General features: G+C 42.5%; 1 protein-coding gene across 2 annotated transcripts in view; it reads left to right on the top strand.

Annotated features, from left to right (window-relative positions):
* The window catches only part of DHRS12 (dehydrogenase/reductase 12), a 29,662-nt gene extending 18,594 nt beyond the window's left edge, over window positions 1–11,068 (top strand). Inside the window, exons 6-10 of one of the 2 annotated variants that reach the window (XM_068425459.1) lie at window positions 4,488–4,549; window positions 5,897–6,001; window positions 6,501–6,591; window positions 7,928–8,065; window positions 10,683–11,068. In XM_068425459.1, coding sequence (XP_068281560.1) covers window positions 4,488–4,549; window positions 5,897–6,001; window positions 6,501–6,591; window positions 7,928–8,065; window positions 10,683–10,810 — 524 coding nt within the window. In that variant the 3' untranslated portion in view covers window positions 10,811–11,068. Of the gene's footprint in view, window positions 1–4,487; window positions 4,550–5,896; window positions 6,013–6,500; window positions 6,592–7,927; window positions 8,066–10,682 lie in introns of both variants that reach the window. The other variant, XM_068425460.1, reaches the window with a different exon arrangement.
* Window positions 11,069–18,583: the final 7,515 nt, after the last annotated feature.

Raw genomic sequence — 18,583 nt, 5'->3', positions numbered from 1 at the left:
TAGTGTTTTCCATAGAGTCCCCTCAGCTTCTACTTCAGGTCATGCAAAATGTAGCATAACTTTATTTAGGAGTTTATGAAGCCGACAGGCTGATTTTTGTAGGTTTTTTTGCTTTTTTTTTTTTTTTTAAACAACTTAGTGTACGAATTGAATGTCTATCTCCATATTTTCTACACTTACATCATTAAAGTTTCACTCTGTGATTGTGAAACCACTGAATTACTGCTCATACAGGTTGACAGAGGAGTTCCCTGTATGGAGTTAAAAGCAGGAGTTGTTAATTAAAGCACAATATCAGATTACTCAACTAAATTGAGGACATCTCAGAGCAAGTGAAGCAATTACAAAACAGGCCACAAGGGAATGCATGGTGATTCCAAAAAAATTTTTTTTTTGAGCAAGTGCACATGAAGCTTAAATAAACATTAATGTGATTAGCACTTGCGAGGGAGCGTGTATGAACAAAGTGTGTTCTCATTAAGTGCCATGCTCGTTGCTTTTACTGGAATTACCATGTGTAATGCACAGACTGACACCCCACACTGTCTAATCTACAGTGTGATAGAGTTGGTTGAATGGTGTGTAATGGTGGAGTTGCTGTATCCGTATAGGAAGGTTTTAATTACACTGTATTATACATGATTTCCTATTATGTGAGCTCAGCTTCAAGACATAAAACTCACAGGAATTTTTCCAAAGAAAAGCAAATGTTGAGAGGATGTTTATCTTTAAAAGAAATTGTGCATCAGTCCCAGGAGCCTCTTTAACTGGAGAAAACATAGCCAGCAAGTACCGTGTCAAACTTCATTACACAGAACAGGGCTGTAGCGTGTCCAGTAGGTTTCTCTGGTCAGCTCTTCACCTCAGCAGAGTTCAGCGAGGGCAAGATGAAATCCTGTATGTGGGGGTGATAGACTGGATGGTTACTCACCCCCTTCCACATTCCTGCTGCTTCTGAGCAAGCTCCCAAATTCATCTTGCTGGACTCCTTTGTGGCACAGCAAATAACTCCTTTTCAAAGGGAGGTGTTGTATAACGTTTCACTGCAATTTATTTTTTTTTCCCACTGTTACACCAGTGGGAGTCCAGCTTTCAGGCCATGTAGACAATATACCTTCCAATGGCAAGAAAAGGTGATGTATAAGAGTCTGGCTTCTGTCACGCAAAGATGCAGGTAGTACAGCCGTATGTCCAGCACTGCCTTGTAGGTGTACTCATAGCTCTCTACCTGCTGGGTCTGAGATGCATGTGAGAGAGAGGCTACTGCTCGAGCTTCTGCCGTGTGAGTAATTCAAAGTAGCCTGCTCTTTTCCACAGGCACTCAGACCTGTGCAAGAAATGGGCCATAGTCCAGGAGAACTCTTCAGACAGAAACATCCTGCTCCCAATTGCCACGTGTCCCAGAGGGCTCTCAGTTCCTCCTCTGTCTTGGATACAACTTCTGGGGAACAGGCACTGGGAAACATGGTGACCGCAAGGGCTGAGCATCCCCATTTACAGAGTATCTGCTTGAGACAAGGACACGCTTTCTCCAGAATCCCCCAGGAGCAGTGGCAGTTCTTGTTTTCTGGGAAAAAATATCTTCTTTTTTTTCTGGCAGAATTCTGAAGGTCCTCTCAGAGGAGGGGCAGGATCACCAAGATACCCAATGCTTAATGCTCTCAGTGCGAGGCATGTCACTGTTGATCATCGCCTTTCCCTCCATGCACCTTTGTGTTCTCTCTTGGTCTTTTTAAACAATTAAAAAAAAAGAAACCTCAAAAAAATCTGTACAGTTTGAACACAGTGATAATTAAGCATTAATCACATTTGATAAGCTTTACCATTTTTAACTAAGCTCTGTGGGAGGAGGTTTCTCCTTTAACAGGCAAAAATTATTTTTGTGTTAAGGAAACGTACTAGAATGCTGACATGTTCATTTTGGAAAGGCAGTTGTCCAGTACATTGATATTAATAATCAATTATTAGCAAAAGGGCATACATTTTGGATGTTGTCTTGATTTCCTTAAGTGGGGGAAGAGGGGAATGTAGTTTCTTATACCAAATCAGTTTTGGTTTTCCTTGCAAAATTTTTTTTCCTAAAAATAAGAAAATTTTCCGTTTTTGTTTTAATACTGTTAATGCAATTCATGTTTTTATAAGAATTGTGGCAGGCAACGCATTCATTTGTGGCTTCCCCTTTTACTTAGAAATTCATTTTTGTATTACTGCGTGTTGCAATACGGCTGTGCTTGGCAAAATACATGCCATGAGGTGCATGGCTGCGCCTCTGCACTGGCTGTACTTAGCAGCCTTCCTGCCAGCTTTTACATGAATAAAAATGTGGAGGTTTCAGTTAATGATGATATATTCCAACCAACAATATACCTTATTAATAAGGTATATCTGTTCTACTATTATTGTACTAAATTTCTTGTCCGGATTGTTTTGCCTGACAGACCAGCCCATACAAATAAGAACGTATAATATCCAAGTATCTTTGTTAAAGTACTAATGAGTTTGTGTTCAAACACTTAAAATGGTGACAATAGTTGGTGAAATATTTAGGAGAAATGAAACGCTTCAGTCTTAATGCCTGATGCGTCGCATCTGTGTGTGTTTTGAGATACTGGTGCTTACCATAGGAAGCTGGGATCGAAACAGATCATTTTGCGCTCTGTCTCAAAGCAAATGAGCAAGTGGTTTTGTGGGGCAAAAAGATGGAATGCTCTGGCTTTGTGGGATTTACTGAATTCTTAATAAACTTTAAGAAGAGAGGAGTCACTGGCTTTGCAGTTTGTGGTTTTAAATAAGCACATAAACTTCTGACAAGCTGTAGTTGCTATAAGCAGGATTTTTGGCATTGAACATTTCTCTCATTCAGCCAGAAAACAAAACAAAAGTCAGTTGTTAATGAGGCGATGTTAATGCATTCATCTTTGCATCCCTTTAGAATTAACAAATCAACATGAAGCCCCTTAAAAGTGTAAATTAATCTGTGGGACAGTAAAATCAAGCATCGTCATAGCTGGTGCATTGCAGCTCTGCCTTTAGGAGATGCAGCTTATTTAACCAAGACATGATGTTACTTTGCATTTGAAGAATCCATAGCAAATCAAAATGTAATCCAGGCTCTCAGCTTGTACTAAAGTGATTTTTTTTTTTTACGTCGCGGCACGGTCTCCCATGACAATCAGCGGCAGTTCTTGTCCTAATGATGTCATCGTTCAGCCTCCCCGCCGCTACCAGGGGAGACGTACGGGCTCTCATTATTCACTGGCAACTGCCTTTGCTTGCATTTTCTGCTGAAGACAGGCTGCATTTACTCATCTGCTGTGCATTCACTTTGTTCGATCTGCTGGGGTTTTAAATATATTGTGTGCATATGGGTGTCCCTCTGGTTATATAGAGAAAATTAAGACTGTTGTGACTGATGGGGGAACCAAACAGTTTGTTCACCAAGCATATAACACGTTTGGCTTTGGTAGCATATTTATAAACATGCTGTGTTTTAACTGGGTGATCTCATTGCCTCTGTGGAAAAGAGGTTGTAAAGATACATGCTGAAGTCTTCATGTCTGGTGAAAAACATGGCCTTGGTAGCTCATGGAAAAAAAATACGTTTATCGCTGACATAGAATTGTTGAACTGGAGCCATTTGTGAAGAGACGAGAGAGAGGTATTATACTTAGCGCAAAAACACTAGACTAAATGGGGCTAGATTAATTTTGAATTAAACACAATTTTTAAAAAAATAGTTTAAAAGGAAAATTTAAAAAATATCTCTGAAGAGATAAAAACAAACAAAGATCCCTGTGTTGCACTTGAGCGGATGAAACATCTCTAGGTGTGTCTGAATCAAACACACTAGCTGTTGAACAATGTTTTGGATAACAAACTGCTGCTCATGGTAACAGCTGCAATGGAATATATTTGTGTGGTGTGTGCAAATCTGTGCTAAATGAACACGATTAAAGTGGAGAAGGACACAGTTACGTTTCTGCAAGTAATCTTAGCTCAGCCTTGGGCATGTGATGTGAGAAGGCAAAAATGGGTAAGTCGTAAGTGCATATGCAAGGGCCTAAGAAACAAAAGTGTGAAGCGTAGTTTCCTTGTCTTGTCCATGACCCGGCATAGATATGTGTATACATGCCACACATGGAGGGGAACTGGATTCCCTATTTCTTCACTGGCATCACCTTACCCACAAGGAAATCCATACCTGAGCCATTTTGCTTTTACAGTCACGGCTGGAACGCAGTGATCAGTTTGCTCTAGAGGTACAATAAAAACAGAAGTCCATAAAATAACTGATGTGCCTTTTGAGAAGTATGCAGCATTGCAGACCACTACAAGTTGAATAGGCATATTGCAGGCAAAGCAACAAGAAAATCTTTAAATTCAGATGAAGTTTCAGAAATAAAGAGGTGGTGTTGTAGGGGGGATGGAGAGGGAAGAAAGCTTTTTTTAAAAAGAAAAGTTAATGTTGGTGTCTGTCTGTCTCGTAGGTACATACATTCTGACAACTGCCCTGTTGCCCCTCCTGGAAAAAGAAGCTGATGCCAGAGTGGTGAGTCTGTGATGCTGTTGAAAAGTGGTGTTTTACTGTTCTTACCTTCTGGTTTGTGACAGGATTTCTTTGATTGTGTTAGCATTGTAGGATTAGTTATAATGCTGTAAGCATCTCTAGAATCTTTTGGATTTGTGACCAGAAGTGTGACCAGCAGGTCGAGGGAGGTGATTCTGCCCCTCTACTCTGCTCTTATGCGACCCCGCCTGGAGTACTGCGTCCAGCTCTGGGGCCCCCAACATAAGAAGGACATGGAGCTGTTGGAGCGAGTCCAGAGGAGGGCCACAAAGATGATCAGAGGGCTGGAGCACCTCTCCTGTGAAGACAGGCTGAGAGAGTTGGAGTTGTTCAGCCTGGAGAAGAGAAGGCTCCGGGGAGACCTTCTAGCAGCCTTCCAGTACCTGAAGGGGGCCTGCAGGAAAGCGGGAGAGGGACTTTATACAAGGACGTATAGTGATAGGACAAGGGGTAACAGTTTTAAACTGAAAGAGGGTAGATTTAGATGAGAGATTAGGAAGAAATTCTTTACTGTGAGGGTGGTGAGACACTGGCACAGGTTGCCCAGAGAAGCTGTGGATGCCCCCTCCCTGGAAGTGTTCAAGGCCAGGTTGGATGAGGCTTTGAGCAACCTGGTCTAGAGAAAGGTGTCCCTGCCCATGGCAGGGGGGTTGGAACTAGATGATCTTTAAGGTCCCTTCCAACCCAAACCATTCTATGGTTCTATGATTTTGCTAACAGCAACACCCTTCTCCAAGGCAAAGCTCCTGCCTGCTACTCTCAACCCTTCATTGGAAAGCAGATTAAAACACTTCCTTTGGAAACTTCCCCTTTTCCTTTCCCTGGGGCAAGTTATCTCTTGCAGCATTGTGCAAAATACCTGTAACAGGAGTATAGGCTTAAAAGACCCTTACAGGTCTTGGTGTAAAACAGGGCAGCAGGTACGTTTTTTAAATTAAATTTCCCAAGTTTTTTACAGTGCCTCTTGTTTTGTAATTAGCTTCTATAAGTGCTAAACATATAAACTACAAATAGTGCTATTCTGCTGTTTTCTTTCTCCCAATTACTTTTCAAAAGGAAGAAGCACAAAGTTACCTGATGGAGTCGACACCACTTTGAATGAAAATCACTTTCTTAAAAAAATTCTATTTCTTCCAACTCATCTCCAGGTACGCTCCACACATGAGCACAAGCATAGTGAAAGCGCATGCAGAGGCATCCTGCTCCTAGGGACTTCAAATGTGGCCTGAAGACCACATTCCATGCATGAGTGCGATTGTGGGGAGTTCCTGGTTTTATTTTTCATTTCTTTGCTTTTCATTCATTTGTTTTTTGTTCATTTAATTACAGATAACTGTCTCTTCTGGGGGCATGCTAGTTCAAAAATTAAACATATCTGACTTGCAGTCGGGAAATGGGACGTTTGATGGAACTATGGTGTATGCACAAAACAAGGTACAGTCCATGCTTTTGAAAACAAAACCCAGCACTTGTTTGCTAGGTGGCTTATACCATCTGCTTTGCAAAAAGTTCACTGTTGCTTTCTCATTGCATCCAACCTGTACAGAGCTGTAATCTTCAGGAGTATGATGGCACGCTCTTATGAGTGCATACCATCTTGTGCAGAGAGCATGGCTAGACTTTCATTTGGTTTGGTTTAGGTCTCAAGGCGGAAAACTGTGTTTAGCTGACAAACCCTTTCTGCCTGGTCAGTAAAAGCAGTGTAACCACTTCAAAAGTAAGCTCGTGGCCGGGATATAGATTGCAGTGACCATGGTGGTGTCTGACAAAATTATCCAACAAATCCAATCAGGATGAGCAAGGGTATATATCTGCTATACATAAATGCCCTGGCATTTACAGCATATTTGGTGTAGTTTATCTTCCTGGGAACTAACTTGGTGGACAGGCTGTTGATCTTGATGCTAGTCTGGCTCTTTTTGCTCTATCCTAGAGACAGCAAGTTGTCTTGACAGAACAATGGGCAAAAGCTCACAGAAACATCCATTTCTCTGTTATGCACCCTGGCTGGGCAGACACTCCAGGTAACATCTGCCTGACACTCTGACTATATTTTTTTATTTTCAGGATTAGTCTAAAAGCAAAGAGAAATGAGACTTTCTGGTAGAATTCTCCAACAGCAGTGATTTCTTGGCTCCAAACTGGTGCTTGAAGTAGTTTTGTACCCCCTTGGTAGCTCTGTTATGCACAGTGTCTGCTATCTGTATGTAATAGAGAATAATAATGGGCAACTAATGGTTCCAGCCCTGCGCAAATGTGCAGCAGAGCCATAGTGCATTAAGGTAACCTTTAAGTTACATTTGTAGTGGGACTGTTAAACACACAGATAGATCTGCCTCTGTAAGTACCAACATGCAGACGTTGGGAATTTGCGAGGGTGCATAGGAAGAAGGAGCATGCACCATTGTGCAAGCCCTGTTCCTCTGCTCTTCCTCTAAATATTTATTGCCGTCGAGAAGCAGCGTGTTTGGCCAGACAGCCCTTTGAGCTGCAGATGTTCTTCAGTGACTGTGTCTCAGCAGGCAGGCCAGCATCAGTTATCCAGTATGCATGTTGCATTCCGCGATATGTTACCAGCCCCTAACCCCCAAGCCTGAGATGCAGACTAGCAATCTGATCTCTAGGTCTTTTCTAGGGACACAGTTTCCCAAATTTGCTTCTGGTGACAGAAGCATTTACCCTGCTTACTTTATGCTTGAAAACTGCCCTTTCCAACTAAATATCCTAGTATTTCTTTTTCTTCAAAATACATTTATTTTTGCACATCCTTTGTGGATTTCAAACCTAATGAACCATTAAGTTATGCCACTTTAAAGTTCAAGGACTCTCCAACCCCCCAAAATAAACAGCTGCAAGGGATGGGCCTTCAGTCATCACCTGTTGGACAAAATAAAAAGAAACCAGAGTTTAAACATGAATTATGTCATTGGTTTAGGTACTGTTCCCCATACAGTTTTTAAATACAATGCTGCAACTTGTTTCCTAAAACTGGTGAGAAAATAAGAGCTAAAAATCCTGTTAGAATACCTGGGTTCTGGTATTTCTGTTTCCCCCATGTCTTACTTCTTTGCAGTTCAGAATGGAATTGGCTCAGGAACCTCTTGCTGATCCCGTTCTCAGCTCCTACTAGTTTTGTCCCTGTAATCTGACTCAAAGAAACAACTGGTGGATCATCTGGCAGTTTAGCAGTATTCCACCACAAGTCATCATCCTCCTAGCTATGGGGAAATACTTGTTTTCTTTCATAAACTCTAAGATGCCTTCTCCCTACACTCACAGTGGTGATTTTAAGCTGTTCTTTTTTTTTTAATCAAAAAAGCCTTGCATGGCCGACCCCCATTCCATTGTTGTACTTTTTAGCTGTGAGATCGTCAATGCCAGATTTCTATCAGAAAATGAAGAATACTCTGCGCACAGAGGCCCAGGGAGCTGATACTGTTGTATGGTTGGCAGTGTCATCTGAAGCAACGAAGTTACCGAGCGGCTTGTTCTTCCAAGGTAAGGCGGCAGTGTCATACATTGCATAGCAGTGGAGATCCATAAGCTGCCTGAACTGTAGGATCTCCATCTGGCCTGGAAGGGGATGAAGGCTCGACCAGGCAACCAATGTTCAAAGGACAAAGTATTTCTCAAAATTGTTCCAAGACGAAAGGTTCAAGTGAGCATTGTGCAAACAGAGAACGACCGTGTTGTTATGTTCCCGCTTTTGTCCTCTAAAGTAGCTGATAGAGACTTCAAAGCATTTCTTTAGGGAGGGTTGGAGGTTTTTTTAATGAAAATGGCTGTATGCAGGACTGTGCCAAGGTGAATCACAGCAGGCAAACAGCATCTTTTATGATGCTGGGAAACTAGCATCCTTCTCACAGAGCACTGGGGGTTGGCTTTGCTTTGACAGTCTCTTCCTCCTACTGTTCCATGCTAGTTAAAACTGCCAATTTACCCCTTCTCTAACGCTGGGCAGAGACTTGAGCACAGTGGCATTTTTGGCAGTGTAAGCACAGGGAATGGAAAGATAGGGCAGAGCCTTTCTTTTCTCCCAGGCAAATGACAGGCATCTTAGTAGGAGCAGCTGGAAGCATAGATGTCTTAATGGTGATGCAGGTCAGTCCAGGAGGAGAAAGGAAAAGCTCAGGGTAATTGCTTACAGGAACCCAGTACTTTTGTTGGATGTGGCACTCAAGTCCTGATCCACTGAATTTCTGGCACAGCATGCTGGAAGTTCAGACTTTTCTGTAGCTGGGTTGACTTTGTCCCTTCTGTCCCCTCTCAGACAGTCACACAGGGTTGGTTGACAGATATTTAACCAGCCCTTTTTCATGTCATCATGTGGTGCCTGCAGAAATCCCACATCCCAGCTGGTCAGTCATCTTTGTAGAACCAGGCTTTGTCTTTTTCATACTCCTATCACTTTCTTCTGGTCCTAATGCTTCCGCTTAGTTGTTCTTGCTCTAGATCCTAATTCCACCAGGCTCTTGCCTTTGGCCTTTGTCTACCCCCAGCTTTAGTAAACAGGGAACGCACCTTGGCTCTTTAGCTGTAGATAATGACTTTTGAGAGCTTTGGGCTTGGCATGACTGCTCTTGAGGCTGCAAGAGAAGTCCTGTGTCCGTGTTTCATGCTTATCAAATAGTGATGAAGTCGGTTATTTCTCTCTCCTACTGCCCTTGGGAACCCACAGCTTAGTATGGGCCCCTTCAGGCCCTTTCAATAAAGGTCTTTGCAGGAGTACTTTACCACAAACCCTGCTCTTCTGGTCCTAGAGGGCCATTTCCTGAGTCAGTCACACCTTCCCTCCATTTCCTTCATTCTCTTTTATTCTGTTCCCTTCGAGTGCAAACCAAAGCCAGACTTTTTTTTTCCTTAGGAAAAAAAATGGGAAATGAGAACATGGCTTGTACAACCAGAATTCTCTGCATCTGCCAAAACAGATAAAAAATGTTTGACAGAGTCCTGCTTTCCAAAGACTAGAAGCGTCTTCTCCGTGATGCTGAACTTGGCTTTCACACATAGTTCCCAAACTTTAGCACAGGCTACTAGAAGCACTGTGGTTAGGTAGGAAGCAGTTCATATTCAGTGATGGAGAAGGGAACGTTCCTCTGCATGTTCTTCTCTCTACAGTTTTCCATAAGCAGAGGTTATGTGGTGTGTGCAGCCAGTTACATTTGCTGTTAAGAGAGCAAACATCTCTGCTTCCCTGGGAAGCCTGATGGCAGCCTGATAGGTTTGCAGAGAAATCTGCTGCCCAGTGTTGCAACGGCGTGTTCTTTTAGCCTCAGCTGGCTACTGCGGAAGTTGGACGTATTAAAATAGACTAACAGTGCTGCACCAGCGCTCTGATGGTTGCTTCATAGACACCTGAGAGCACTGTCATAAGGCTCCCAGGCTCTAGATACCATGTTTTTGGAGAGAAAAATCCCTTGGAATGGCTGATGGTATAGCTATATTTACACAGAGTGAGCGAGGAGTATGAGATTTGGAAAACCAATCAAAGCATCAAATTAAGCAAATTCAGTCAACCATCTTTATGTTGGATATGTGTTACTTATGGCGATTGAGCAATTAGCAGAAGTTCTTTAGCAATTAGAATTTAACCATTTATTTTTAAGGATGAAAGTAGCATTTTAAGATATAATCCAAACTACAGGGTCCCAGCTGGGGAATTTGTGTAACTCAACATTATCCAGGAGGCAAGGAAAAACCCTGTCTCATGCTGAAAAAGCAACCTCTGCCTCAGCCTCAGCCATAATCTCAAGTTATTGGTCTTTGTCTGCAGGAGTTACACTACTGACAGGGAGCAGGTGTAAACCCCCCCAATAGGGCCTTCCTTTATGTACCCTGTCCCTAGCTGCAAGTGAGGTCTTGTTCCCCAGTCTAAGTCATATCATGCTAAAGGACAATATCAGTCTAGTTCCAGAATATAAATGAAATTAGCTTAATTTCTGGTTTGGAAGATACACTTAACTAATGTTGTTTACAGATACCTAGAAGGTAAGTTTCCTGGCTTCAAGACCATGAGGTATGTTTGGGCAAGACAGCCTAGCAGAAAAAAATCTCCTTTGTGCTACAAGAGGTAGTTAAATGTACCATAAGGATTTTTTAATTTTTTGTCTTCCAGACAGGCAACCAGTCCCTACACACTTACCCCTGGCAAGCACGCACAGTCCACCAGAGGATGAGGAGAAGCTAATGGAGGTGCTGGAAGAGTTCTCCCAGAAGTTTAAATCCACTTCTCCAGGAACTTAGTGTCACTGCTGACACAGAGTAATCACAAAGCTACTAATTACACAGTAACAGTGCTGTAGTGTGCCTGCTGTTGAGGGAAAGGAGGATGCCATAGGCCTGTTAAAAAGAGTGTTCAGGTGTTCTCATCATGGAGGAGAGTGGTGCCTGCAACTTTTTTTTTGCTGCTGCAGAGAGTCTCTCCCACTGTGAATATGCACCTGCTGTCTCAAGACACCGGTTGTGTTCTTTGAATTGGAAAAAAAATTGGGAGGCAATAAAATAAACCCCAAGGCTTTGTGAAGTTACCCAAAATCTTTTAAAACACTCTGCACAGAGAAATGCAGAGGAGTGTACCTTCAGTAGCCCTCATGAAAGACTTCAGGAAAGAAGTAGTAAATGTTTTAAACAATGTTTAACTATGGTATTTGACAGGTTGGTGGCTTCCTTCACTGAATGAGGGTGACTGGGCTCAAACCTATAACTGGGAATGCAGAAACTCTCTTGCATTGCCTCCTTAGTTTAAATGGAAGGATTCCTCACAGCCTTCAGTCTCTATAAATCAATGCTGGCATACAGAAGGGATCTGCTTCCTCATGTTTAAACAGCAAGAATTTAGGAATGCTGCCAAATGCCTTCCACATTACTTTATGGAGCCAGGGCTGAATATTACCCTATGTCAGGACACCCTGAAGTAGGAGGTTTCAACACACACCACACCCAGACGTGGTTGGATCCGGTGTAGAAATGGCTGCATGACTCTAGGCATGAAAAGAAATAACATGCTAAACTGTACATGCTTGCCATTTCTGTGCAAGATCAAAGGGAATTGCTTTATCATTATGAATGGATTAAGAGGGGGAAGGGAACACTGGGGGGCACAGGTTTTAGAGGAGAAGTCCACCTCCTGATGAGAGGGTTGTATTTTGCCTGCAACTGTTCATTTGCAGACACACAGGATGGGATTCGTCTTACCTGACCTGTGGACATTTGAATTACTTGTTGGGATTCTCACTCTAAATCAGTAGAGAGGAAACAGGCTTTTTCACAGTGATTTACTGGATCTAGTTTAAGAAACAACCCCTACATTCCTATATCTTTCTCCTGATGGTGAAGACAACTAGCTCAGACTAAGATATTCAGGTGGGATTCATTTTGTCTTACGTATTTCAGATTTACTGCAAAGCCAAAACTATTAATAACGACAGTGGTAACACATTTTTCCCCTGAACTGAGTGTGTTTGATGGCAAACTGCATACAGAACCCAAGAAAATCGCACTAGTGTTTTACACATGGCTGTAGACCAGTGTGGTAGCACAAAAGACCTAGACACAAATATAACACAGGCGTTCTTGAGCTCTCTATAGTGACTGGTAGCTAAAGGCCACGCTGATGGGCAGAGGAGAACTCGTTATGTCCGCTTTACATAATTTAGTTTCCCAGAAGATATCCTCCTGGGTGCTGGCATTTACTCATTGTTCAGAGACATCCTATTAAGTATCAATTTAGAAAAAGCTTCTCTTTTCAGCCTATTGTCAGTCTCCTTGGAAATAAAGGCTTTACTGTCAGAGGCCCTGAAATAAGTGTTCCCATGATAAGCAGTGCTGAGACACTTCAGGCTGTTACAGCTCTTCCTGAAGAGGCTGGATCAGCATTCAAACTTTATTTTAGAAACTTAACTCCTTCTCACACTACAGGGAAAGAAAACAACAGCAAGGCTTGTACAGATGTTTATTTCCTAGAAGTCTGATATTGATATTTGACATGGTTCACACTGTTAAATATAGTTACTGAAAACGAGCATGGCTGGAAGAATATATAGTAACTACATTTCTCAATCCAGTAGCTGCAAGGCTAATAAAAATATTTGTATATTTGAGTATTTAAGTCAAGTTGCTTCTCAGCTCTGCAGTACAGAAGAAAACTTTAATGACTGGTATTTAAATAGTTCATAAAAATAACCAAAAGTCCACTATATATATAAAACCCCCCATATATTTTAGTCCCCATTCTGTTCAAATGTAGTTGAATAACCTATAGTTTTCTTTTTAGTCACAGCTTAAAAATGAAGCCAAAAGTATGAAAATAGCTTTAATCAAAGTTTGGTCACAGCGTAAAAGAGCCAGATACTATGATTTTAAGAGCACTTACGATTTAAAAAGAATTAAGACACAGGACAGCGATTAGAAACAAAATTTGCAGCCTTCACACTTTGGTATTCTGGTCGCGATGATGTTTTATTCCAGTCCTTTTCCCCAAGAGCAAATGCAGCGTGTGGCTGTAAAGCCAGCGAGATGCTTTGTGTTAATGCAGTCCAGAATGGCTTGTACCTGCATATAAGCAAATACATTTAGTGCCACCTATAAGATTTTAGGGGCAAGACAAAAACGACATCCAGTGACAGATTACCAGAAATACAAGGTGGCGCAAATCCTTGCTAAGCAGTGCACGCTGGGGGCTTTGGTACACACCTGGTTCATAGGAGCTGGATGACAAGTACAGCTCTTACTGCCCTTCCCTTGCCACACTCAGCCCAACACTTCTTGTGTCAGCTTTCTGGTTTCTATGACTCTGACCTCAGTTGTTTTTTCACTTTCTGAAGGCTTTTGGATTTGTCTTCACTTTGTGAAGTCACCTAGTCAGAAGGTTTTTGCTCGTGGGGATTTTGCACAGAGAGGAATGCAGCACCACAGACCACGGGTGGAGTTATTTCCCCATGTCCTAATGGAAGGGCACGGCCCATCAACAGTGCAGCGGGACTGACTGCAGTGATGCAGGGGCCACTGAAATGTTTCTCTGTCTTGGGTGAAAATTTTAGGAGCTCAATGTAACAGATACCAGACGATATTGTAAACTGCGTTTCCCCTTTTGCTAAGTTTCATTTCTGGGCCATATTTATTCTTTGTAAAAAAAAAAAAAAAAAAGAAACCACAAAATAAAACCACCTGTGATTGATTTTCTATAAATTGTTTGTTGTCTGCCTTTGAGTAACTGGGCATTCCCATATATGTCTCATTATTTTGGAGTAAACTGCAAATACCATTTGCATTTGCACCAAGAACAAGATGCAAGCAGGGACACCCTGTTAAACGGGACTCGGGTGGGATGTTGAACATGCCCTGCCTGGGCTCAAAGAGCGGGGGGGTTTACTATAGACTTAAATGTAAACAGACTTAAGTCAGTGCTGAAAACCTCAACGTAAACAATTTATTTGGTGGAATGCAGCCCTGGGCCAGACATTTCGATTTTCAGTTCAATCACTGATTGTATTTTTGGAATAACAGAGCATTTTTTAAAGCCACAGCAGTAGACGCAGTTCTAGTTTTCATTAACCAGTGTTTAACTTGGTGAGCAGAGAGTGAAGCTGGAGTTACTCCTTCAGAGAACAACCTGGTGGTCATTGGCTCCAGGGGTGAAGGGCAGCTAAAAACTAATTTAATCCCTGAGTTCCTTCTGCCTGTGTCCTTCTTCCATTCCCTTTGTGTGTTGCTCTCCCACACTCCCTGCAAAAATAAAGCTTCCCTTCTCATGACACCAGATTCTACTTGTCTAAAATTAGTGCTGGCCAACATCCACCCACTGTCCTTTTAAACGAGCTGTTACCACTCTGAGTGGCAGCAGGAAGCTTCAGATCTCTCCTGGCTCAGCTCAGAGTATTTCTCTCTTTGACCACCAGGCTCACATCTCTGGTTTTGTTGGGATAGGTAGTTCTGGGTGCATTTGGGCAGACCCAGTGACTGATAACAGGAGATAATTTTGAAATGCAAATAAAACGACTTGAAAATTCCTAACAGCACTGATCTAGACAATGAGAGAAAGAAGGTACTGAAAAGGCGAGGAGTCTAAGGGGAGCAAGTGTAAGAAACACACTGCTGGGACTAAAAGTGACCAAATCCAAGAACTTCAGTTTGTGAAGTAGGTCAGCATTTATGTTCCTCTCTCTAGAGGGAGACATCAGATAGACATTAGGAAAAACGATATATTCCTGTGAAGGAAACTAGTTCTCTCTCAGAGTAGAATCTAACGCACAGCCTTACAAGGAGACACAGTACCAGCCTGGCCAAAGGTCCTCCTCAGCAGGCCAGGTTCTCAGCCTGCCATTGCAAGGAACACCTCAAACCTTTGCTGTGCCAGCAGTGACAGGGGTATTTCACAGATAAAAATGCTGCTAGAACAGCGGAAAAGGGGGAAAAACCTGCATTTGTGCAAACTTTAGGGAGCTCCCAGGAAGTGGCTTTTTCCTTGATGGTTAAAAATCTTCATAGGCATCTTCCCTTTACTTTCCAGCTGAGAATCCACAATCAGCAGGAAGCCTTGGGGCGATGCAGAAAATTGTGCAGCTTCTTTGCTGCCCAAATGCTTGCTTCCTTTGTCTGTTTGCCTGCTGCCAGGTGGTCAGAGTGAGAATTCAGGTTGGAGTGAAAAATCATCGTGGCGAAGGAATGACCCCGCGTGCCCATACAATAGTTGTCACTTTTATGCCAACTCACAGAACAGGTAGATCAGCGGGTCCAGTGAAAACTCAATAACCCAAATTCCTCATTACAAATCAACAGACAGAGAAGGAAAAGTAACATCCAGAAGCTGACAGAAATTGATTTAGTGGGGTTAAACTAGCACAGTTTATTCAGTTATGCTGGAGACGCTTATTTACATCATGGTACAGAACTGGAAAGTGTTACAATATAATTAGTGCAAAAGACAGTCCCATTGCTGAGCGGTATTCCTAGAAAACACTGACCTGAACAAAAGCCTGAAAGATTTTTTTCATGTAAAATCCCTCTATTCTGAAAGACAACGAAGCCCACAAGATATTGGTCAGTATGGTCAACTTAACTTACCAAGTAGAGAGTCAGAAGCAATGCTCAGACGTTGGAAAACTAAGCCACATCTTTTAACTAGTTAATAAAAATCAGCTTTTCTGAAGTAACGATGTCATGGAGCAGATGTGTAATAGGGAGTTTTTATCAAGCTGTGGCTTTTGTTCAGTCACCCTGGTTTTAAAGTGTAACTGCAGCTGCACATCTCCCTTTGCTACAGCACTGCCTGGGCACAGAGCAAGTAACTTCAGTCTCCAAAGCAGAGATAATTAAGTTCACCCCAACCTGTAAACCAGGGAACTATGGTCATGGCTCCAGGCAGGGCAGGAAGAAAAGAAATAGATTTTACTCAACATCAGACAGCATGGTGAAGTCTTCAAGAAACTAGTTTGAAACTAGTGGTAATGACAAAGATGAATCAAGTTCGTGTACTTTTTTTTTTCTGAAACTTTCTTGAGTATTCGGTGGTGGCAGCCCCACATAATTTTCTGTAGAGGTAGAGGTGTTAATGAACAGGTCTTCCAAATCCGAGACAAGCCCTGAGCTGTTATAAAATGTTTGTAGTTTGTTGGTATCTGCAAAGGTGCTGCATTCAGTGAACAGGGATGAACAAATTGTGTAAACAAGCCTGAAAAGTACAAAGGTGGTAAAACATTTAATAAATAGAGATTATTTAATGTCTAGAGAACAAGTAACTGGAGAGAGGTAAAACTTTTATCTCCATAAGGCATGACATGTCTCAAAACACCTCAATAGTGATGTGTCTCTTCCCCATCATTTAAATATCAAAGTGCTTCCGCACTTAATGCCTTTCTCACAGTGCTATTTGAGGTAGATAAATACTATTGGGCAATTAAACCAAAGAACAAGAAACTGAAGTCAGATCTTCACAGACTCAATCTACCACCCTGTCACTAGAACAACTCTATACTCCTTGTGGCTTCTGGATCCTGACACGGGCTGCTGGTCAGCTTACAGTGCTGGGACAGGAGATGGTTTGGCTTTGCACAGTTCTGATGAATATTTATTTCTACACTACTGGCTTTTTTTGTACGCTGATAACATGCGCTCTTGGCATCTCTTCTTTGCAATGACTTTGCCAGTAGACTCTGCTCTCTTGTTTTCATTTTTTTTTGAGTTCAAAGTCCCCACATGGCACCAATTTCAATGCCTTTGAACTCAACCTCTTCCTGTTCTTAGCAGCACAATGTTGTCCTGCAGCAAACAAAATTTCAGAGATGGCCGAAGACTGGTTGGTCACAAAGGAAAATCCCCCAAACTGGGAAAATGCAATGAAAAAGTACACGCGACCACATACAGTCAAGCTCAAACTTAAATTCCAGGTTATTGTCAAAGCAGGGACCACTTTTTCTTCTGAGGCGCAAAGATTCCCTGCCAAATTTTGCATGCAATTTTGAAGAGAAAGATCTGTTTTTTCCTCAATATTATACAAGAGGTCGACACTGAAGGGACTTAGCACACTAATCCATCCTGAAAAAAAGGATCAAATTTGTTGCATGCTATTGTCACATACAGAAACAAAGACGTCTAAATCCTAATTGAAAACATCCCATGTGCTCAATATGGTCTCCTGGAAAGGACATGGCCCTGTAAAACCACACACTGCAGGCCTATTTCCTATGTGCTACGAAACAGGATTTTGGTTGTTCTTACCCAGATCCTATTGGGAACAGCAAGGACAGACATTTGTAGTATTTGCTAATTTTGCAATAGCCCTAGGATTGTGGATTTAAAGAAAGAATGGAAGAAACCTCCTGTGTTTCAGTCTGTGCTCACTGCCTCTGGTCCTGTCACTGGGCCCCACTGGAAAGAGCCTTGCTCCGTCCTCTTTGTACCTTCCCCTCAGTTATTTATACACATTGATGAGACCCTCCACGAGTCTTCTCTTCCCTAGGCTTGACAGTCCCAGCTCTCTCAGCCTTTCCTCACAGGGGAGATGCTCCACTCCCTTCATCATCTTTGTGGCCATTCGCTGGACTCTATCCAGTAGCTTCATCTCTCTCTTGTACTGGGGAGCCCAGAACTGGACACAACTGGGAAAAAAGTTGCATATTTCTCTCTAACAGTGATTTCCCCAGCAGGCATAAAGTAAACTTTTTTTCCCTACATCTTTTTTGGATCATGAACAATCCTTTTTGTGCATCCAGCTATCCACCTTCTTATCAGCAACCAACCCCACACAGAGGAAAAACATCCCTTCTTTTCCAGTACTGGAGATACTCATGCCACCCTCTCAGGCAGTAATCACTCCTGCTGTGCTGAGTCAACATGCTGACATTCAGGTGACAGCCTCAAGTTCAAGAGGACAAGGTGGGGAGGTCACTTGGGCATCACTGTGAGGAGCAGCTGTAGACAAGAGTGCTAACAGCTGAGCACACTAATGTCACCATTCAGGATTCTGTTACGCTGGCTGACTTTTAGCCCTATGTGCTACCCTGCTTCAGTCATGTCTAACCATGATGTTAGTCTCCTGTAAATGGAAGGACCATCAGTGCTATCGTTGCAAGCAGTTGCCCACATGCTTTTCCCTTTCCTAAGTATTTTCATGTTAAAAAAACTGAAGTTTGGGGCTCAGGTTGATCTTCCTTCAGCCACCTGGAACACAAGTAGCTCAAGTCAGCTGCTCAGGCACTGTGTATGTGACCAGTGCCTGCCCCATCACCTGCCTAAGTGCTACAGACACTGTTCATTTTAAAACCAGGAATGGCAGGTAGGCGCTCTGAAGAACACTGCTTCTTCCCCCAGGAAACACCAGTGAAGAGAGAAATGAAACCAATTACTCTAAAGTGAAGAGCAGAGGAAGGCCAGCATTGTTTGCACACCCCTTGGCACCACAGGAGATGTCACTAAAAGCCTGCTGCAGCACTTCAGCCACCCTCGGGGAAAAGCGTGTGTGGGTGTGTGTGTGGGGTGCTGCATAGTTTACATCTGTACCAAAAGACACCCTACCCCCCC

Source organism: Nyctibius grandis, chromosome 2 (assembly GCF_013368605.1).
Source record: "Nyctibius grandis isolate bNycGra1 chromosome 2, bNycGra1.pri, whole genome shotgun sequence".
Classification (NCBI taxonomy): Eukaryota; Metazoa; Chordata; class Aves; order Nyctibiiformes; family Nyctibiidae; genus Nyctibius; species Nyctibius grandis.
Note: the sequence above shows the minus strand (reverse complement) of the source record. Positions and strands in the feature narration are given on the sequence as shown.